The 21116-nt window shown below is 31.0% G+C and overlaps 5 protein-coding genes across 5 annotated transcripts in view; 3 read left to right on the forward strand and 2 right to left on the reverse strand.

The window, feature by feature from the left end:
* Positions 1-992, forward strand: part of LOC108546220 (protein RTF2 homolog) — a 1280-nt gene extending 288 nt beyond the window's left edge. Inside the window, exons 2-3 of the mRNA XM_017898186.1 lie at positions 23-406; positions 493-992. Coding sequence (XP_017753675.1) covers positions 23-406; positions 493-894 — 786 coding nt within the window. The 3' untranslated portion in view covers positions 895-992. The remainder of the gene's footprint in view (positions 1-22; positions 407-492) is intronic.
* Positions 993-1582: 590 nt separating this feature from the next.
* On the reverse strand, positions 1583-5984 carry S1P (membrane-bound transcription factor site-1 protease). The gene is made up of 13 exons (XM_017898182.1): positions 5460-5984; positions 5245-5376; positions 4948-5157; positions 4687-4871; positions 4313-4610; positions 4060-4211; positions 3684-3964; positions 3494-3605; positions 3157-3415; positions 2796-3070; positions 2424-2713; positions 2079-2355; positions 1583-2003 (listed from the first exon to the last, which is right to left on the reverse strand). The coding sequence occupies exons 1-13, from the start codon at positions 5982-5984 to the stop codon at positions 1637-1639; spliced, it is 3363 nt and encodes a 1120-aa protein (XP_017753671.1). The 3' UTR covers positions 1583-1636.
* Positions 5985-6807: 823 nt separating this feature from the next.
* Positions 6808-14179, forward strand: DNAlig4 (DNA ligase 4). Its single transcript, XM_017898170.1, has 12 exons — positions 6808-6829; positions 10616-10784; positions 10890-11047; positions 11132-11406; positions 11490-11804; positions 11926-12232; positions 12301-12430; positions 12497-12754; positions 12842-13033; positions 13117-13434; positions 13523-13765; positions 13838-14179. The coding sequence occupies exons 1-12, from the start codon at positions 6813-6815 to the stop codon at positions 14177-14179; spliced, it is 2724 nt and encodes a 907-aa protein (XP_017753659.1). The 5' UTR covers positions 6808-6812.
* Positions 7410-10387, forward strand: LOC108546218 (general transcription factor 3C polypeptide 3). The gene is made up of 4 exons (XM_017898184.1): positions 7410-7756; positions 7836-8039; positions 8120-9963; positions 10107-10387. The coding sequence occupies exons 1-4, from the start codon at positions 7416-7418 to the stop codon at positions 10385-10387; spliced, it is 2670 nt and encodes an 889-aa protein (XP_017753673.1). The 5' UTR covers positions 7410-7415.
* A 1465-nt stretch (positions 14180-15644) lies between the features above and the next one.
* On the reverse strand, positions 15645-17939 carry LOC108546206 (uncharacterized). Its single transcript, XM_017898171.1, has 4 exons — positions 17931-17939; positions 17773-17862; positions 16565-17688; positions 15645-16479 (listed from the first exon to the last, which is right to left on the reverse strand). Exons 1-4 carry the CDS (start codon positions 17937-17939, stop codon positions 15645-15647), a joined length of 2058 nt encoding a protein of 685 aa, XP_017753660.1.
* Between the last annotated feature and the right edge of the window lie 3177 nt (positions 17940-21116).

The following is a 21116-nucleotide window of genomic DNA, read 5'->3' on the forward strand; positions in this document are numbered from 1 at the left end:
TATGTATTATAATTAATTGCAGAAAGATAAAGAAGCAGAATTAGCATTTAAATGGAGACATTGCACAATAAAACAATTACCATTACAACCGCCAGTAGTTGGTTGTGGTTTAGGTCATCTTTATAGTAAAGAATCTGTATTGGAAGGTCTTCTGGATCGAAGTACACTTCCAGAATCAGCACAACATATTAAAACCTTGAAAGATCTGAAGAATTTGAATTTGACACCAAATCCAGCATTTGATGGTAATAAAGCAAAAAAAGGAGATTGTTACACTGATGAAGGAAAAAGTCCATATATTTGTCCACTTATTGGATTAGAAATGAATGGAAAATACAAATTCTGTTTTTTATGGTCATGTGGTTGTGTAATGAGTGAAAGAGCACTTAAAGAAGTAAAAAGCAAGGTAAGCAGTTATATTATAAATATAAAAAAGGAAAATGTTTATGCAATGGAGACAACATAGTGTTTTTTTATTTCAATCTTTTTCAGATATGTCATCAATGTCAACAACCATTTACTGAAACAGATATTGTTATTATAAATGCAGAAGGTGATGATTTTAAATTGATGGAAAAAAATATGGCATTACGTAAAACAATACAGAAAAAATCTAAGAAACAGAAATATAATGAAGACGATCAGACACAAGATATTAAGCAAGAAGATGTACCAAAGAAGAAAATGAAAAAGGAGGATAGAAATTCTGTTATTAAAATTAATAATAATAGGACTAAAGCTGAAGATCCAGCATATAAAAAAGTTAAAGATAATTACAGTGTTGCCAAAGATCCTAAAGCATCAGAAGTTTTCAAGAGTATATTTACTACTCATAAATCTGCAGCAGATCAAGATAGAGCACATTGGATTACGTATAACCCATTTTACAATTGAAATATAATTTGAATGTAAAAGTTTTCAAAACAATTAATCTTATGTGTAACAGACATTATATATAAAAATAATTGTAACACACTGTAAACGCTAAAATGTCCCCATATCGTTAAATAGATAATTTTATATATAAAACCAGTTTTATTATATGGAATTTTTTTATAGTCTATATTACAAAGTAACATTTTTGGGCTAATAATATTATATTATTACTTGTTTGTAACAAAAATGGTTGATGATATCATTATACAAAACTTAATAATTATTACAATCACAAATTAATGATAAGTTAATATTTTTTGTATATGTATTTCTTCACTTAAAACAAATGAGTGTTTTGTTAATTAAAATATTAAAATATTTGGAAAAAATACAGACATATAAAATATTATCAATATTAAATCTAAAATAATATTTAAATTTACCGTGCAAATATACATTTACTTTGTTTCATGCATTTTAGTAACGTACCTTAATATATATGTATTTTTATATATATATGCGGTTAATAAAAGAAATAATAAAATAATTTTGCACTTTATGTTCGTAAATCAACAGAAATTTGCGCTATTCGAAATTATCTAACAACATAAAATTTATCAAAATAATTTATATAACTTTTAAATTTATGTTGAGTACTATATATTTAAAGGCACATAATATAGTTTGTTATATTTTTAAGCGTTTACCACAGATAATTAAATATTATCTTGCATTAGTTAAAAGTTTGTCAAATACACAGTCACATTTGAGGCACTCTGCGTAGAGAAATTGTTTGAATAACTCTACGTAATCTACCAACTGTTCGTTTTCTTCGAGAATGTCTTTTTGTTATTAAGCAATTCCATCGATTTAGCAAGTAGAGGAAAATACTCCCTACAATTATTATTCCTGCTATGTAACTCCATTTATTTATAAATATTATACTATTTTCTTGATCATTTTGTTTTAATTCATCAATATTATTCCGCTCTGCATGATGCCAAGTAGGAATATTTGCACCACCAACACGTCTTCTAAGCCACAATGGACTTGAATCTTGCAGAACTGGATTTATTGCAATTATTGTGTCTCCAACAGACAATAATTTTTGAGGTTTATAAAGATTTCTGCAATAGAATTAAAGTTACAGTTTATTAAATTTATTTATTTAATAAAAATTATTAAAATTTATAGTAACTTACATAGGGATAGATTCATTTAGAGGTTTTGGAGTAGCAGGAGTAATAGTAGGACAAGATGGAAGTGGTCTAATATGACCAGCTTTAGTATTTTCAGGCAGTAGTACTTTACTATGACGTTTTAAATAACTTCCGTCCATACGTTGCGGTAATTCATTACTGTCTAAGATACTAGATTTTTCAAGAACTTTTGCCTTAGCCTGACTTTCATCTGTAAAAACAGTTGCGATATGTCCCGTTGTTGTGTACTCTAATATAGCATCAAGCATCCAAAAACATGCTAAAAATAAGTTAATTTATATTAGAAAATAATACGATTCAGTTGAAAATTTTATAAAAGGAACATACGTTTTTGTAAATGACTGTCATCAACACAGTTTGAATCTCCATATACTACAATTCTACCTGGCACAATATTTGCTTGCTCTTTTACATTATTTTTTTCCATATTTTCTTTTTCTACAATCATGTTATTTCTGTGGTCATCGTTATACATTTCATTCAAATTTATATGACCATTAGTTTGGAAGAGGCCAAGAATTGGCACGGCCATTGTAGATCTTGATTCTGATTCAAGTAAAAGTTCTTGTCCTTGATCGTGTAATTCTACATAAAGAATAACTCCATCCTTTGGAAACCTTAATAAATATAAAAATATATTGTAGTTGATTATTAAGGACAGTAATGTGTAAATAAAATAATTGAATTATTCTTTTATACCGAGTAATTGTAGTTCCAGAAGCAAAAGTCACAGGTGGGTGTTGACCAAGAATAAATTGGCCATTGCGTACTTGGTCACTAAATGCAATTCCCCAGTTGGAATATAGTAAATCATTCAATGCTGGCACGTTTGCACCTCCTGTATCTGGTATCCACCATTGTCGAGTATTTTCATCATAAAATTTTACTTTCCTCATAACAGTGACGTTATACCAATCTGCAAATATAACTACAGAGAGACCTTCCTCTTCTACATCTCTCCTTAATTTAGTTATCTATAACACAATTTATTGTAAACTTAATATTAATTAAATGTTATCAGAAAATAAGTTATTGAACATTGTATTACATGTAATATTACCTCTTCAGGAAAAAATTCTTCTTCGCTATCGACAATAAGTAAAGTACCATAGCTCTTAGCATTGAAACAAGTGAATGGAGCACCAAGTACTTCTAAATAGTAACCAGCATTACGTAAATGCTGATACATATCTTTAAAATTAGTGTGGATATGGTCTCCATTCCAATCAAGTGGGTCATTCTTCGCACGCAAATCGTCTCGTGGAAAGTATCCCGGGGGATAACGTAGATTGTGAAATTGATCCCATAGAATACGTTTACTATTAAGTAAATATTATACAATTTTAATTATATCATATAGTTCTACAATATAGTCAAAGTATTTTTTCTACACTTACTGACGTGGAGGTGTAGGAATAACTTTTGCTTTCAAAGGTAATTCTATTTTAGATTGTCTAACTTTTTCTTCTCCATCACTTGGTGGTGATTCAATTGTAATAGATATATGACCTACATATAAAATTCTTATTATAGAAGATATTTTTTAATATTAAAAATATATTTAAAAACAAAGAAAATAATTTATACCTTGTGCTATGCCTTGCCAGCTACGAGCAGATGGTGGAACTGTTATAGCAATTGCTAACCACCCAGACCATGGCCAAAGAACGTCACTATAAGTTACTGATATATCGATTCGCTCACCATTACCATTGCCTGTATACGGATGCCATACAAGATCTGTTACATGTCCAGATACTCCCAAGCCATTTATTATAGTTATATTTACAATTGTGGGCATACCAGTATGATATACAGCTTGTGTACAGTATGGCCACATATACTGACATTCAGTTAGGTCTATATAACTGATAATGTATCATAATTTATGCATTATATCATATTATATATGGTATTATATTATATATCGCAGTTAATATTAAAACTAAAAGAAAGCAATTACCTTGGACTAAGTGTAGCAACTGGTGTATACGAACGTAAAAAATGAAATGCTCGCAAAAGATCTAACTTCCCAGCACCTTGTTCAAACATACCAACTCCAGATAAACGACGTGCAGACCCAAGTAATGCTTGTTTCATACTTGCTGGAGTTATCTTAAATAGTAATTTTTTTATTAAATTTTTACTTGTAAATATGATTTTAATATTTAGTGAAGATGAAGATACAGGAAAATAAAACTTTGTTATGTACTTACTCTTTGTTTAACTGGTTGAGATCCATCTATTTGTACAAATCCACTAGCTAACAGTGCTACAGCTCCAGCAACAACAGGACTAGCAACAGAAGTTCCAGATAAGGTTCTACAACCAGCTTGTAATGCAGAGCCTCGTACTTCTGATCCATATGTAACTAAATCAGGTTTTACTCTTCCATATCCAGATGGTAACTCCCATGTTGTCATACCACGTGATGAAAATCTTGCTATTTGATCCTCCCAATTAATTCCACCTACTCCAATGACATCCATCTGATCCGCAGGATTATTTAAAGTACTATATTTAAAAAGATTGAATTTATTGATTATGAAATTAAAAAAAAATAAATAAAACAAGATATTAAATTCTTTACCCATACAAAGGTCCATCATTACCAATTGCAGAAACCATAATTACACCATTTGCTGTTAATTCCCATACTTTATCAACAAATGGATGATCCATAAAATCTGGTCCTCCAATACTTAGATTCAATACTGTAACTTTTGTAAGAATAGCATAATTGAATGCATCCAAAAACCATGATGTATATGATACCTATGAAAAGCAAAAAAATTTATTATATTTTGAATTAAATAAAAAATCGTTATGTTAAATATAATTATAAACATACCTGAGTATTAGTAAAAACACGAAAAATGTGAAGTTCAGCATCTGGTGCGAAACCAAGACAATCAATACAAGATGATGCAATAACTCCAGCTACAAATGTCCCATGACCTAAACCATCTTCTAATGTCTTTTCATTTGTCCAATTTGAACGTTCTTTAATTTTTTTGAAATGTGGATGACTAGCTGCTAATCCTGTGTCAAATATTGCTACCTAACAATAATTGTTATAATATATAGTATTTCAATCTTGAATATTTTATTTTATTTAAAACATGTCTTGGAACTTTGTCCTTCATACTTTGACACCATTTCCAGTAACACCCATACCCCATAGAGCATCGGCTTGCAGTATACTTGTAATTTGTCTTGGTATAGCTCTTAATAATCTACGTGATGTATGACGATTGGTTGATTGCCAAAACTGATTGTTCTAAAATTCAGTATAAATCATAATAAATAAATTTTCTATCATAACTGATTATACAAATTTAAATGTTTAATAGAAAAACTCACATAATTATTAATTTTTCTTTTGAAATTTTTATATTCTGGAAAATCAGCATATTCTGATGTATTAACAAATTTCAAACTTCTTTGTACAAGCCTCTGAGGAGTTACTCTTCTAATGAGAGGATGATCAGTTAAAGCATCAAGACCATTATGCTTATCTGTTTCTTTCAAGAGTACAACATCAAAGTCACTTGGATAAGTACTAGCTAAGTTGTTGCGAAATAAAATTTTCCAATTATGAATACCAGATGAATTTAATGCAGCCTTTATATAATTTTCACGTGTATGCGGTTTATAATATCCTTTAAATGCAACAATATATTCATTTTCAATAATTCTGCTGGAAAAATGGACTTTTACTTGTTTAGCACTATTGCCATGGCATGGTACTTTAGTTATTTTATTAAATTCAGAGTTTATGGAATCGTTGTTTCCTGATGAACAGTTTAATTGATTACAGGATGATTCAGTTACAATATTAAGTAGTAATAATAAAGAGACATATAGCCAACATGTGTGTGGCTTCATACTATTAATATCAGCTGAAAAATATGTAAGGTAGTTAATATGATATTCACATATAATTTGTAAATTTATTTATTTATTTTTATAAATAAATTTATTTTGTGATAATGTATGACATGAACTAGTAATGAACAAAAAGAAAAAAATAAATTACTGTAGAATATTATTATAAAACATGTAACACAGGAAACATTTTCTCAAGTTTAATCATTTTTATTCACATTTAAAAATTATATCAAAAATTAAAATATAGGTTTATCGAAAAATGATCGTATTCATCGAAATTTATGCACATTATACTTTATAAAACTTACATGTAATAGAAAGACATAATTTATTAAATTGTGTTTTTCCGGACCATATTTCTTTTTAACGTATCGAAGAATAACAAGGTAATATAACAATTTCTTATTTAGTTAATATCTAAGAAATCTAAAAACAATATAAAGACGTTTTTTATTGTTAAAACCTTGTTTTGATGTCATAACCTTAACGTTCTTAAAATAAAAATCCACTTTAAATCAAAGATTAAAGTATTCATAACATTCATTTTCATTTAATATTTTTACGTCCCTTACTTCTCTGAATTACAACTTATATACTGTATTGTATATAAATTGTACCAATGAATAGCGGACAAACAAATCATAATGTAGTTTACTATCGTACTGTTTACAGAACTTCACATTGTAGAGTGATGATGTCAATATCAAAAGTATGGGTTGTTATTTTACAGACAATACAAAAATAAAGATATATTAATTGTGTTTAAGATAAATTTATGTTTATATAGTTATATTTGTGCAGTAAATATAATATTAAGTACTTTATATGAAATTCAACAAAAGGTAAACAATTTATTGGTAACTTAACCTTTAATGTACATCTATTTTTTATGAATATTTAATTTATAATATAGGTATATGAATATCAATGTGTTTAGATAATTAATAATGTTATATAAATAGTGTTTTGATGGTGTGATCCTATATTTGTATGATATTTATATTTAACGTGATAAGTGATTATCAATATTAACTTTTATATATTTAAAAAGTAATATTTTTTTAATATGTAAAATACATAAATAAAGTTTAAATGTATCATTAAGAAATAATTATATTTTTAATTATTTAAAAATATTTTTAACATCTTTGGAGTATTTTTTATAAAATATAAAAATAAATGTATTTTTTATTATTTGTATCTTTGTACTTTGTTATACGTATGAAAACTTTATCAATTCTATTTATCTGTGTTTAATGTACCATTGGACATAATGGTACTTTATTTTAGTGTTTTCATATTTATTTTAGTGTTCTGTGATATAATTAAAAAATAAATAATTATATAATGGCATTAAGTCTATATAATATTACGGATCAAGCAGAACTTATTGAAATTAATATTCCATTACCAGATCAAAAAAAAAAAATGGCATTTGATAAGAAAAATGCTATAGCTCCAGTAATTATAGAAGAATTAGATGAAAATGCTTTAAATAACATGAATGTTGATATGACAGAATTTGTTGAAGCAAAAGCTTTAGAAATAGAAGATGTATCACAAAATATTATATCCGATGTTTATTCTGAACAAAGCACTTCTGCTATGGATATTACCACAGAGATAGAAGATCAAGATATATTATTGACTGTAGATGAAGAAAATCAATTAACAAAGCAATTTTTAAATGGAGAGTTAACATTTTCTGAGTATTCTTCTAGAATGGATCAAGATGTAGATTTAGAAACTGCAGAATTTGACTTTTCTAGGTAGTAATCTAATATGGATTTTTATGTCTTCGTAAAACATAGACTAAATAAACTTCATATTTCTCATTTCTATTTTTAGAAATGATATTGAAAATGAAGGAACAGAAACAAATAAAACAATTCATTGTAAAGTATTAAAGTCACAAAGTGGAGGACAGGTACGTTATAAACGAAAAAAGAGGACACTTCCTCCAGTTCTGCAAGGTCTTATGGGTGAAGCAAATTTAAGATATGCTAGAGGAAATACAGAATTAGCTGCTCAGATATGTATGGAAATAATTAGGCAGGTGTATTTTTCACTATAACAATTTGTTAATTTTAAATAGTGAATGAAGCAATATGAATTCTTCAATTTTTCTATAGACAAGTGCCAAGTGCTCCAGAACCATTTCATACATTGGCAATGATATATGAAACAGATCAACCAGAAAAGTCATTACAATTTGCTTTGATAGCAGCACATCTTAGTCCAAAAGATGCTGATCAATGGGTGAGATTGGCTAACATGTCTCTGGAAAGTGGAAATATAAAACAAGCTATAACATGTTATAACAAAGCAATTCAAGCAAGTCCAAAAGATATAAATTTATATGAAACACGAGCGCGACTCTTAGATCGTAATGGAGATAAAAGAGCTTATTTAAAAGGATTTTTAAAATTAATTCATCAATTGGAACCTGAAGATGGTGAACATATAATTAAGTATGCTAAAATGTTAGCCAAACGATATATGGAAGAAAATAATAATGAACAAGCATTAGAAGCAATGGAAAATATTTTTTCCAAATGTCCCAGTTTTATCACTTTAGAAGAAGTTAATATCATGACGGAAATATTAATAGCATTAAAAAAGTTTAAAAGATGTTTAAATATTTTAACTATGTACACTAGTATTTGGGTAAAATATAAAATTACTAATGATAAACAAAATACTGATGTAGTAGTGAAGAAGTGTGGAAATGAAAAGGAAGAAGAATCAGTAGATTGCAATATATGTGAAATAGAATCTTGTGGGGTACCAGATGATGTTGTTGTTGATTTGAAAGCAAAATTTCTTATAACACTTATTGAATTGCATCAAATGAAATTAGCTGAACACCTTTTACCTAAATTTTACTTATATGAAAATCCAGAAATTTCTGGTGATCTTTTTTTAGATATAGCAGAAGCTTTAATGGGAAAAAAAGAGTTTGACCATGCTTTAATGTTGTTGGAGCCTTTAGTTAATAGTAATAATTACAGTTTAGCTGCAGTATGGTTACGACATGCAGAATGTTGGGTTGGTTGTAAAGATTTAAAAAAAGCAATAAAATCTTATGAGGTTGTTAGAAAGTTATCACCTCAACATTTAGGTGCAAGGACAGCATTAGCTAAACTATATCAATTAAAAGGTCAATATAACAAAGCAATAGAAGTTCTTGATCAAGATCCAGAATCAGATACTTTGGATCCACAAGTAATTTATCAAAGGACATTACTTCTTTTCAAAGTAAAAAGATATGATGAATATCTTCAGTCTGGTATGTTACTCTTCTCTAGACATTGTGCAAATATAAGAAACAAAGTTGAATTAAATGCTTTAACTAGAGCATATGTAGTACGACAACGTTTAGAAACATTGCAACTTCATCGTCTATCTCGTGGAGAAAAACTTGAAGAAGGAAATGCACCGTCGTTTCTAAATAATACGGAATTAAGTGAGAAGAAAGAATTTCTTTTACTTTTGCAAATGTGCAAATTAGCTTGTACACTAAAAAAATATGGATTCTTACAAAGAATCTGCTTTAGTGCTTTAACATCAAAAAGATTTGAAAAACGAAATTCTCATATAATGTTTTTATGTTTACTTTCTTGTATTTATAATAATGATTCTTACCATGGATATAATATTGTGCGACAATTAATACGTGTCTGTCAAAAACCAAATTCTTGGAATTTATTAAATATTATTGTACAAAAAGCAGAAGATTCTAGACATAATAGATTTATAATGCGTCTTCTTGGAAGAGAAGATGTGTTTTCTTATTTAAATATAATGCATGCAAACAATTGTCTTATTTCGGGAACTTATAAATATGCCCTCAATGATTATATTTCTCTTTTCAAAGTAGTGCCTAGTGCTTTATTGGCATTACTTATTGGTGTAACTTTATTACAAATGGCATGTCAAAAATTATCTGCTAAAAAAAATCAACTTGTAATTCAAGGTAATTGCAGTTCATAATTTGTAATATTTAGTATATAAGAATTTATGATATATTTTGAATTAATAATCCTCTTAAGAGATATATTTATAAATATTTAAAGTCTTAATAAATATATGTTTTATATTTGTTATATTCTGTTTTAGCTATTGCTTTTTTGAAGAAGTATTCTCAACTACGCAACGAAGACGGTGAACAAGAAGCATGCTACAATATGGGTCGTGCATTTCATCAAATTGGTTTATTACCAGCAGCAGTATATTTTTACAAATTAGTACTTGATAAAGATCCTGGAAATTTAGTTAAAAAGAACTCACATCTTTTAGATTTAAAAAAAGAAGCTGCATTTAATTTACATCTTATTTATTTACAGTCTGAAAATTATTTACTAGCAAGAATGTTTCTAGAAAAGTACATTACAGTTTAGTTTAAAAATGTTAATTTACAGTTAATTTATATGCTTTATTATCTATAAGATAATTGTCTGTTTTAAAAAGTATTAAAACTTTTCATGTAACATAAAATACAATACTATAAATAAATATGCAAATGTTTGATAGAAATTTAAGCATTTTTATGAATTAACCATTTTCTTTTAAATTTTATATTGTTATTATTTTTTAAGTGATTAATTGTTTTTCTTCTTTCCACACAGAAACAAAATGAATCCAACATTAGCTAATAAAATTGAATTTAAGAAATTATGTAATGTGCTGGAAGAAGTATCTAAAGCACGTATTGCTAAGAAAGCTGATATATTGGAGCGATTTATCCAGGAATGTCGTATTATAAGTCATAAATTAAAAACAGAGTTTTCGGATGCGGTAATATTTTAATATTTATAATTTTAATTGTTTAATTAAAATTTTTTCGCTTATAATTATTAAGAAGTGTAAAAATTATAATACTTTATTAAACTTCTTTTATAGGATGTTTCATTCTTTCCTGTATTAAGATTAATTTTACCGGACCTTGAACGAGAACGTGGAGCGCATAACTTAAAAGAAAAAACCCTTATTGCTCTCTATATTCGTGTATTTTGCTTGGGGAAAGACAGTAAAGATGCAAATAAACTGAAACAATACAAGTAAGATTATTAGTTAATATTATTTCTTTTTTTTAAATATAATATGCTATCATTATAAATGTTAAATAAAACTCGTTGTTTTAGAACTGTAACTGGAAAAAAGATCGCAGGACGTGATTTCGCTGAAAAAGCTTATCATATTTTACAAAATCGTTTACCGCGTAAAAGTTCTGATTTTACAATAGAACAAATTAATTTATTTCTTGATAATATATCGGCAAAAAATGAAACTGATCGATATAAAGATGAAATATTTAAGATTTTAATAGAAAAAACAAACTCATTAGAGTTCAAATGGATAACCCGAATTGTTTTAAAAAATTTAAAGCTTGGTATTACAAGAAAAAGAATATTCCAAGGTTTATTTTTATGCACTATTTTCCAAAAATAAAGTAATAAATGTTTGGGAATAAATTAATTTGATAATAATAAATTTTTTTAGTTTTTCATGTAGATGCAAATTCACTATTTGATGTATGTTTTAATTTGCGACAAGTTTGTGATACACTGGCTGATCCTCAAATGAGATATCATCATGACATTCAAGTTTTTTCTCATTTTAAACCTATGTTATTAGAGTATTGTCAAATTGAGGATATTGAAAAATTGTTTAATGAAGGAGAACAATATTTTGTGCAATGCAAATATGATGGTGAACGATCTCAAATACATATGAAAGATGGCAAATATATGTATTTTACAAGACAAGGATATGATATTACAAATAATCCTGGTTATGGAAAAACTAGTTCTTCAGGTGTATACATGTTAAAATTTAATTAGAACATATTATGAATTAAATTAAATTGATATTTTTATGAGATACGAAGATATGAAATATGATCCATGTAATGCTATTAAAATTATGCATATTTCAGGTTTTATGAGTAGTGTATTTAGTCGATTGTTAAATCCACAAATAAAGTCAATAATTTTAGATGGTGAATTATTAGGTTGGCATAAAGAGAAGAAATTATTAGGTTCAAAAGGTATGAACTACGATGTTAAAAAGCTCTCAGAAAATAGTCATTATCAGCCATGTTTTGTTGCATTTGATGTTATTATGTGTAATGATACTTTGTATAATAATGAACCCTATGAAAAAAGGCTTGAAATTTTAAAAGATGTATTTAAGGAAGAGGAGGATTGTCTTTTATTATGTAAATCTACTAGAATTTCCAAGAGGTAATTAACTTTTATTGACAATTAGAAAAAAACGTTTTTCATACGACATTATAATTTTTGTTTTTCAGTGAGGAATTATGTAAGATATTTAACGAATGTATTGAAAGTAAGGAAGAAGGAATTGTAGTAAAAAAATGTGATAGTAAATATAAACAAAATATACGAAATGGTACTGGATGTTACAAAATAAAAGCTGAAGTAATATTCTATAAAATATTTGTTTACATTGTTATGTTTCTTTTGTCATTGTAAATAATTTTTCAGTATTCTGAAGGTCTTGTACAAGATTTAGATTTAATTATTCTTGGTGGATATGAAGGTGATGGAAAATATATGGGTTTAATAAAAAGCTTTCTAATGGGAGTAGCTTCTATACCAGATATTCCTGGTGGAAATCCCACAAAATTTTTCTCTGTGGTATCAGTTAGCAATGGTCTTTCTATGGATACATTAAAAGAACTTATGAAAATATTTGAAAGCAAATGGCAAACACAGTGCCCTGAGAATGTGTTTCCTCCTAAAGTGAGTAAACATGGAATAAATATTAATTTTACAATTTTCTAGTATTGTATTATAGTATTGTATACCTCATTAATTTTAATGTCTTAGGGTGCTAAATCGCCAAATTTATGGATTCGTCCTGAAAATTCTATTATTTTGACTATAAAAGCAACAGAAATAATACAAAGTAGCGATTATCCAACCAAATACAGTTTACGATTTCCTAGAGTTACAAGCGTTAGAACTGATAAACCATGGTATAACGTTTGTACAACTACTGACTTAACATCATTAATTAAGGTGTATAATTGATGTTTTATGTAATATGATTGAATGTTTTATGTTTTATCATAACATAAACAATGTATTTAATTACTATTTAGGATAGAAGACCAATTCAAAAATTAACAAAACGAGGAGTATGTTACGAAGATATAAAAGAAGTACCTGAAATTAAAGTACGTAAGACAACTAAACAACGTTCAATAAAAGATTTAGAAAAATCAATGAAGGCAAACATTTCTGACAATCCGCCGATTCATCTTACCCGACTTTTCGATGATAAAGAAATTTGTGTGATAAATGGCGATGATGAGTTACCTAAAGAACAAATTGAAAAAATTCTTTTGCAACATAGAGCAAAAGTTGTACAAACTCCTTTAAAGGAAAATTACTGTGTTATTGTTGGTAATGTTAAAACGGTAAATATATTACTTATATTCTATTTTTGATGTAATAATTAATATTAATATTCCTGTAATATTCAATATATCAAATAATATTTTGTAGGCAAGAGCAAATAATATTATACAAAGTAAAATGTACGATGTGGTGACATTGGATTGGTTTAAACGAGTTATTAAAGAAGAAAATTGGTCATCTTTGCAAGACTTTTTGCCATGGGATTTGATATCTAGTCGCGATTCAACAAAACGGCGATTAGAATATTATTACGACGAGTATTATGATCACTATACCATAGATGCTAACGAGGAGAGTTTATTACGTTCATTCAAGAAAGTTGAAAAGACGGTATTACATTCAATTACTTATTTTTCTGTAAACAAATTTTTATAATTTTAATTATATATAAAATTATTTTAGGTGGAAAATGCTAAACTTGATTATACAGAAATAGAAAAAATAGATCAAGAACTGTTTGATAGCAATATATCACCTTATTCTGTATTTCGTGGTATTGTGGGATACTTTAGTGATCAGTCAGACTTGTCAAAATTTGTATTTCGTTTTATGGCTGGAACTATCAGAGAAGTTATAGACGATTCTGTGACAAACATTTTTATCAATAATAATTCCATTGACCCTGAACTTCAAAATTTGATTGGCAGTAAGTCACAAACGTTAACAATTATTAAAAACGAATGGATTGAGCAGTGTTTTAAACATAAAAGGATTATTCCTTATTCTGAATATCTAATTCAGTAAAGAATAATATATTAAATGATTTTTAAATACCCATGTATTAAATTGTATATGATTCATGTTTTCAAATAATGCAATTCATTTGAAAGCATATTTATAAATTGAACTATACAGTTCTGCTTTTCTTCGAAATTAAAATGATAAATAAGAATGTTAATATAATTTTAGAATTAAGTCTTTAACAAAAAAAATTTAACATATAACTGTTACGTGTATATTTGTAACATGAACACCGAAAATATATAGATTCATTTTGGCTCATATTTTCGTTAAGTGCTAAAGAAACTGGGTACTAGGTGGAGTGACAGTTGGACAGTTCGCTCATTTAACATCCCGTTTCGAAATATTTCTTCTTGGTTGAAGTCGGCACCCTTACTGCTCTCGTTTTATTTCATTGGAATGCGTGCAAAATACGAGGCGAAAGGGACGCAGCTGCGACGTTTCCTTTACAAAGCCTGCCATTCAGAAAGATTCTCGAGTAGATTAAGATGAGAGAACTTTGGAAAAAGACTTCGTACGCACAAACATCAATATGAAGACGAGAATCGTCATTCTGAAATTCTCAATCTAAACAATCATTTCTGTTTATAACTTGTATTTCTGACTTGCAAAAAAAATTCATATCATATTTCATAAGTATAACAACGACACAATGATAATGTCAAGCAAGCTTTATTTAACTTTTCTAAAGACATGAAAAATGATTCATCACAATATTAAGAAGATACATTTTTATCAAATAAAATACGTGCATATACATAATCTAGTAATAGTAAAAAGAAAAGCCTCTGAATTCAAGGGCCTACGAATGCACATAATAAAAGAATCTTTTGACTCTTTCCATGTCGAATAAATTGTAGTTGAAATTTTTGGCAAAGACGTATATCGTGGCATCGCATGATGTATGTATATTGTTAACCATTGCGGATATCTCGTTAGCGTAAAGGAAGGTTCGTCTACCAGGTCAGAACATAATATATGAATATGACTGACGTTCGTGTCCGTAGAAGATCTACTTATAGACTCTTCACCTACGGACACGACGCATATTAATCGAGTTTCAGATTTTCCAAGCGTCCAACGGGACGCGTCACTCCTTTGCACCACGTCCAATTTATTCACGGAGCTTTAGTGCTAACTCGGTACCTGCCAATTACGTGTACTCGTTACTGTTGTTGCTTACGTTTCATCGTCACACGATAAATTTATGATTTAACCACGTTCACGCTTGAATTCTGCGTTTATCGATGGTTCTGCTAAAAAAATAGAAGTTGCAAACGTTACTTTATAAACGTTATTTCGCGCCGGCGTTAACTTTTCCTTTAAATAATATCGATGCATAAAGCGTGATTGTAATTTTTGTACGCGCTCCTATGACTAAAACATATTTCTTACATCGATAATCTCTATTCTTTTTTTGTACTAATTATTGCAGTCATTCGTTTTCTTCTCTTCACTTTTACTATTTTTAATATGTATTCTTAATATTCCATCTAACGTGATGTTCGTCTCTGCATACTATTTTCTTTTTCTCTGCATGAGATATTGGTTTCCAGCACAATTTTTCACCTTGCCTTGTTTCTCTGTCTGTTTCGTCAAAACTGTAATCTTTGAATGTTGACAGTGACGACAACGAACATGAACACGAGGTTGAAGACAGATATGTGCTTGTTTTTTTCTCATTTTTGGAGTATCTTTTCCTCTTCCTTTGAACATTCGTGTACGAAGAGGAAGAAATCGGTTCTCGTTTATGATAAACAGAATTTTGCGACAATATTGCCAAAGAATGACATCGTTTGCATAATGATACACTCGATGATGAAGACAAAGATGGGGAAGTAGCATCTATTTTGGTACTATACATATATTTATATCGATCACTCGAAGGCATCTTATAATATGATGACTTATAAGTTGAACATCGGCATGTAACTAAATTGTCATGAATAGATCCCTCAGTGTCGGTAGAGATGATCGATGAACTGTACGCCGAATTTGCTGAATTTCTTGATTTATAGGATTTACTGTTTCTAAAGATGACCAAAGTCGGTTCCTCTTTGGATAGCAACGATTGTGGTTTGTACTTGAGCGAACGAGTTTCACGAGACAAGACAAATTCATGATCAGCCATTGAATCAAATTTCTTCTTCATCTTTGGACATTCACACGGGTAATTTTTTCTCGGAGATTCTAAACGTGTATCTAGCATATTGTACTGCGGTTGAAACGAAAAATATGGCTGTAATTGCGATAAAGATGGTTTTCTAGCGCTGCTCCATTGCGGACCATAAGGATTACGTACTCTGAAAAGTGAAGTATCATTTTATAATAACGAAAACAAAATTGTATTACATCAGATTTCAACGTTAAAAAGGTGACATAACTAACTTTGTGTTGTAACATCTCTGACAAGGAGATTTTAACGACTTTCTCTGATACATTCTATTTTTGTGCCAACTAGCTGAGAAGGTGCCTTTTTGTTGCACGTTTGAATTAATATCAGTATTCCGACACGGGCATTTCTTTTGCAATCCTGAAGCCGATTGATTTTTATTTGCGGGATATTTTAAATTGTATTGTTGCTTTCCTTTTAAGGAAAATACCCGTACATCGTCCAAGAAATTATTTACTATGTTATTAACATGTGCTTCACGATGCAAATTAACTTTCTTTGTGTTCTCCATTTCCGACTTAGGAGCCAATTTTAATTCCACAGTTTTATCAGTTTCCAAGTAATCTTTCTGTATTCTTTTTTTAGTTTCTTTCTTCCGCGCGTTGTGATGCAAAAAGGAATCTATACGATTGTCCGTAGTAATGGTTTCTTTGAAGCTCGAGTCGCTTGGCGAATACTTTTTATTTGTAGTTTTCCACGAGCATTCCCGCGATGTATCTACTTTGTTAATTTTACTCGAACTGTTCCTCTTTTCTAGAGAATCAAAAATACCCTTATTAGCCAGATTCGATAAAACTAGCGCGTCGCTATCGCATCTTGATTTTTCATTTTCCTTTTCATCGCATTTAGCTCTAATAGCGTGTGGAGATAATCGGGTGATATTACAATCAGTATTATCAACACAGATAGGTGAAGATTTAATCACGGATTTCAAATCTATATCCTTTTCATCGGTGCACAATTTCGAACGAATCTCTGTTGCCAAATATTTATCGTTCTCGTTCGAGATATCTTCTCTCTTTTCTTTTTCTTCGCAATTGCGATAGTGTACGTTTAAAACTTTTCCTTTATATTCATGTACGACTTTTATAGCTTTTTCTTCCGTGTCTCTGTTCTCGTGTTGCAATTTTTCATCGTTAGCATCGCTATTATTCATGGATTTGTAACACGCTTTCCAATAATCAGAAACGACATCTTGAGAAACGCGTAGGTGAACACAATGAAGTCTGTTTTTTCTTCTTTTCATTAACTTTTGAGCGCATACGAGTCCACTGCAATGGCGAAAAAGACAATATCTGCCTGACCGTTTCCTTCGTACGCTCGTGTTTGATTCTGTGAGCTAATTCGCGAATAATAAGGTTATCACGATGTGTATAGTAGAATAATACGATTACATTTTACTACGTAACACGTTTTAGTTTACCTTGATTTTCCGATTAGCCAGTTGACTTACACAGTACATGCAATTTATCGATGATACTCCTGTAATCGAAGCAACCACGAGATCATTGAGCTGTTATACCGTGAAAATTATTCACGATGGCAAGACTTACAGCGATTTGCTGGAGAAGTCGAAATTACCATTGTCATTTTTAGGTAGGCCTCTTTTGAGCGCAAGTGCAGTCTCCGATATAATCGCTGGATCGTTCTCGAGAAACCAGTCCTGCATCTTCGTATACCCTGAAAGTCGTATGTCATTTTTTCCAAAATTATATCAAGTAAAATTGAACATATGATCGTTGTTAAAATGGTACGTTCTTACATGTCCAAACGTTTCTTACAGCCGCAAGCATAGACTTTGGTCCGTGCTCTGTAAGGAGTTCACTGAAGTTTGTATTTAATTTTCAATTTTTTTAAAGGAATAATCTTTAAAAGATTGTTACTAATGCTTACCCTTCTTTGCAGTCACATCTGCCTGGTCGTCTAAAGGGCAGGAATTAGTACTAAGTATTAGAACTTATGATTATGCTACGCACATGATAATGCTGGTCATACGACGCGTGATATTCTTTAGGATTTTACAATTGATTCTACATTTTCTATATACATATGTATATACGGACACGTATATACGTGTATACACACACGGAACAATAGGAAAAAGTCCTTGGAGAAATCTCGCACGTATGACCAACGTGACTCACTTTTCCCCTCTGTTCCGTAAGGATTCTCTCATTCTTGCTCTACACAGGCAACTGTATTCTCTGTAACACACGTATTTTTATGGTCGAAATGTTTGCTTTCTCGGTTCGCTTTCATGGCTGAAATTTACTTCTCTTTCAAGAAGACCACGTAGAAGAAGAACATTCCCGTGACACCAGCGATAAACTTGCCTAAATACCAAACGAAATTGGTAGTACAATGGGGCATCGCAATTGAGTATGATCACTGGTTCTTCGCCAACGTTACAGCTACGTGAGGAAAATGAGAAAGTGTCACCATTTCCTTGCAAAATTTTTCCTCAAATTTCAGCAGAGTACCTTCTAACGCGTTTTCATCTCGACGAAAGGCCACTTGATCGTGAATCGAATGCTCGTAACGATACTTACCTTAGATCAATTAAAAGAAATCTATAGTCGAGGGATGATCGTGAACAGGTCTCGTGAACGATCGCATTACAAAAACTTCGTGGCAACAATGTTTCGTAAATTTGACCGGGTACCACGAATCTTGCGGGAGGGGTTAGTTGTTCGTTGTCGTGATGTTTTGTTCGCTTGATTTATCGTTTGAATTTTGAATTACATAACATGTTTGCAACTTCGAGTCGCACATGCTTCGTTTCTTCTTCCGGCGAGCGCGGGTTTTAGAGGCACGCGCAAGAATTTCAACTGTGAGGGGCTTTTGCAACTGTCAGATTGATGGATTTATTAATTTTCGTATACCAGGACTTCGGGTAACCGCGCTTCGCGTACAGCCCCTGTACCGCGAACAAATGCAAAGTGCGTCGATTTGCAAATGTCAAAGTTGTCAGGAAAGCAAGGCCGTTGCCTACTCTTAATACTCGATTTCAGCCACCTCCATTTTTATCCCGCTAGCATGTACTTCCTTCTTTCTCTACCGCCATTCTGGATTAATTTCAAAATGATCTCTTACTTCGAACGAAAGATAGCTCAATTCTGCCGTGAAAATTTCTGGTCCAGGACACGGTGTTTTCGGCAGGAAAGCCCGGAGCTGAGCCAATCTTAGCTATGGATATTCCGAGGTGCAACATCTCTTCGGTCACGCATCTTCAACGAGGATTCGCCATGGTCTAACGGTGGAAGGATGTTGAATGACCTGTCAACATATTTGCCGTACTGACAACACCCTCGAGCAAAGCTGTTCATGCCGATGGGAAAAAGGGAGGAACGTCTAAAGTGACACCCCTTCGTTCCACGCTCATTAGGGCAAATTCCTCGGTACGTTTCACGCGTGCCTACCGGCAGGGATGTAAATTTAAACTTGTCTGATCGTTCGTTCCTTTCATCGTCTGCAGAAAAAAGCTCCTTTAACAGACGTTGTCATTTCCTTTTCCGTACTGAAAGAAAAAAAAAGAAATAAAAGAAGAAAAAGGAATACGTTCCTTCAGTCATGGGTATACTACTTATGATTTTACTTGAGATTGATCGAATGCGAATATTTGGCGGCTTTCCGATTTATACGTGGAACATGGCTACTAAAGCTCGTGCGTACAACGTCATCGAGTGTCCAAGAAGACGAGCTCACTTTCGGTTACAACTAAAAATATAATATCGTTCAAGTATCGGAAAGCGAAGGATAGTGCAATCTTCCTGCCCCTTTTCGTCCTATTGCGTACTGCAAAAATAGAAGAGAGAGAATCACGTTCGACTAACAACGGTATACACCGCCAGCTGCGGCCACATGGCATTCTTTCTGTGATCTTGCTTTAAGAGCTCGTTAATACGATCCTCTCGGATGTTGCCAACGCACAGTTAATATTAGTTTCGAGTATGTTTTCTTAACGTATGAGTGTTCTTTCGACTCCGGCAGCGTTTAAGTGCTGGAGAACCCCGAATGTTATGTTCTTCCCTTGTTTCGGATAAAAATCTATACACTCTGTTGGGCGGAGAGGAAACGTGAAGTTTAGGTTTCAAAGGGTGGAGACAAAGAATGGGGGACTACGGAAGGGAACGGGAACGTGTCTCCTTTCTTTTCTGAATGTTAACGTAGAGATCACGAGACGCGGTACTCGTTGATCGTTGTATTTTGATCCATGCATTCATGAATAAGACGTTTGAAATATGAAACTAGAACGACGATCGTTGGACAAATTGGTAGGAACAATTTTATTAATTTCATCTGGACGATGATAAATCGATGCGTCTTGTCCGGATTCTTTTTACCGGTGAGGGCGAACAAGCAAGAGTACTTCTGATGCTCACGAGGAGTCATGCTCGATAAATCTTGGGCGTTTTGCGTAAAGCCCCTCTCTGTGCCCATTTGCTTACGGAAGATCCATACGATTCCGTCACGGTGGCCGTAATCAAAGAAGTCGTACGAGTTTAACGAAGATCTTTGCCTTTTTCTCGAGGTGATACAAGTTGACAGTAATAAGAAGAACGAGATGCAAGCTGGCCTCGATTGGCTCCTGGTCCACAAAGGTGGCGGAGTTTCTTCGCGTTTCGAGCCAATCCCAACATGTTCCTTCTCTAAAAATACATTTTGAATTGGTAGGAGGAGATGCGGAGACACCTCCTTCGACGAGGGAAAAAGATTCCTCTATGTATATAACTCATTTAGCAGTGTACACTGACCGTTTCATAGGGT

The sequence above is a fragment of the Eufriesea mexicana genome, unplaced genomic scaffold (genome assembly GCF_001483705.2).
Source record: "Eufriesea mexicana isolate 0111107269 unplaced genomic scaffold, ASM148370v2 scaffold588, whole genome shotgun sequence".
NCBI classification, from domain to species: domain Eukaryota; kingdom Metazoa; phylum Arthropoda; class Insecta; order Hymenoptera; family Apidae; genus Eufriesea; species Eufriesea mexicana.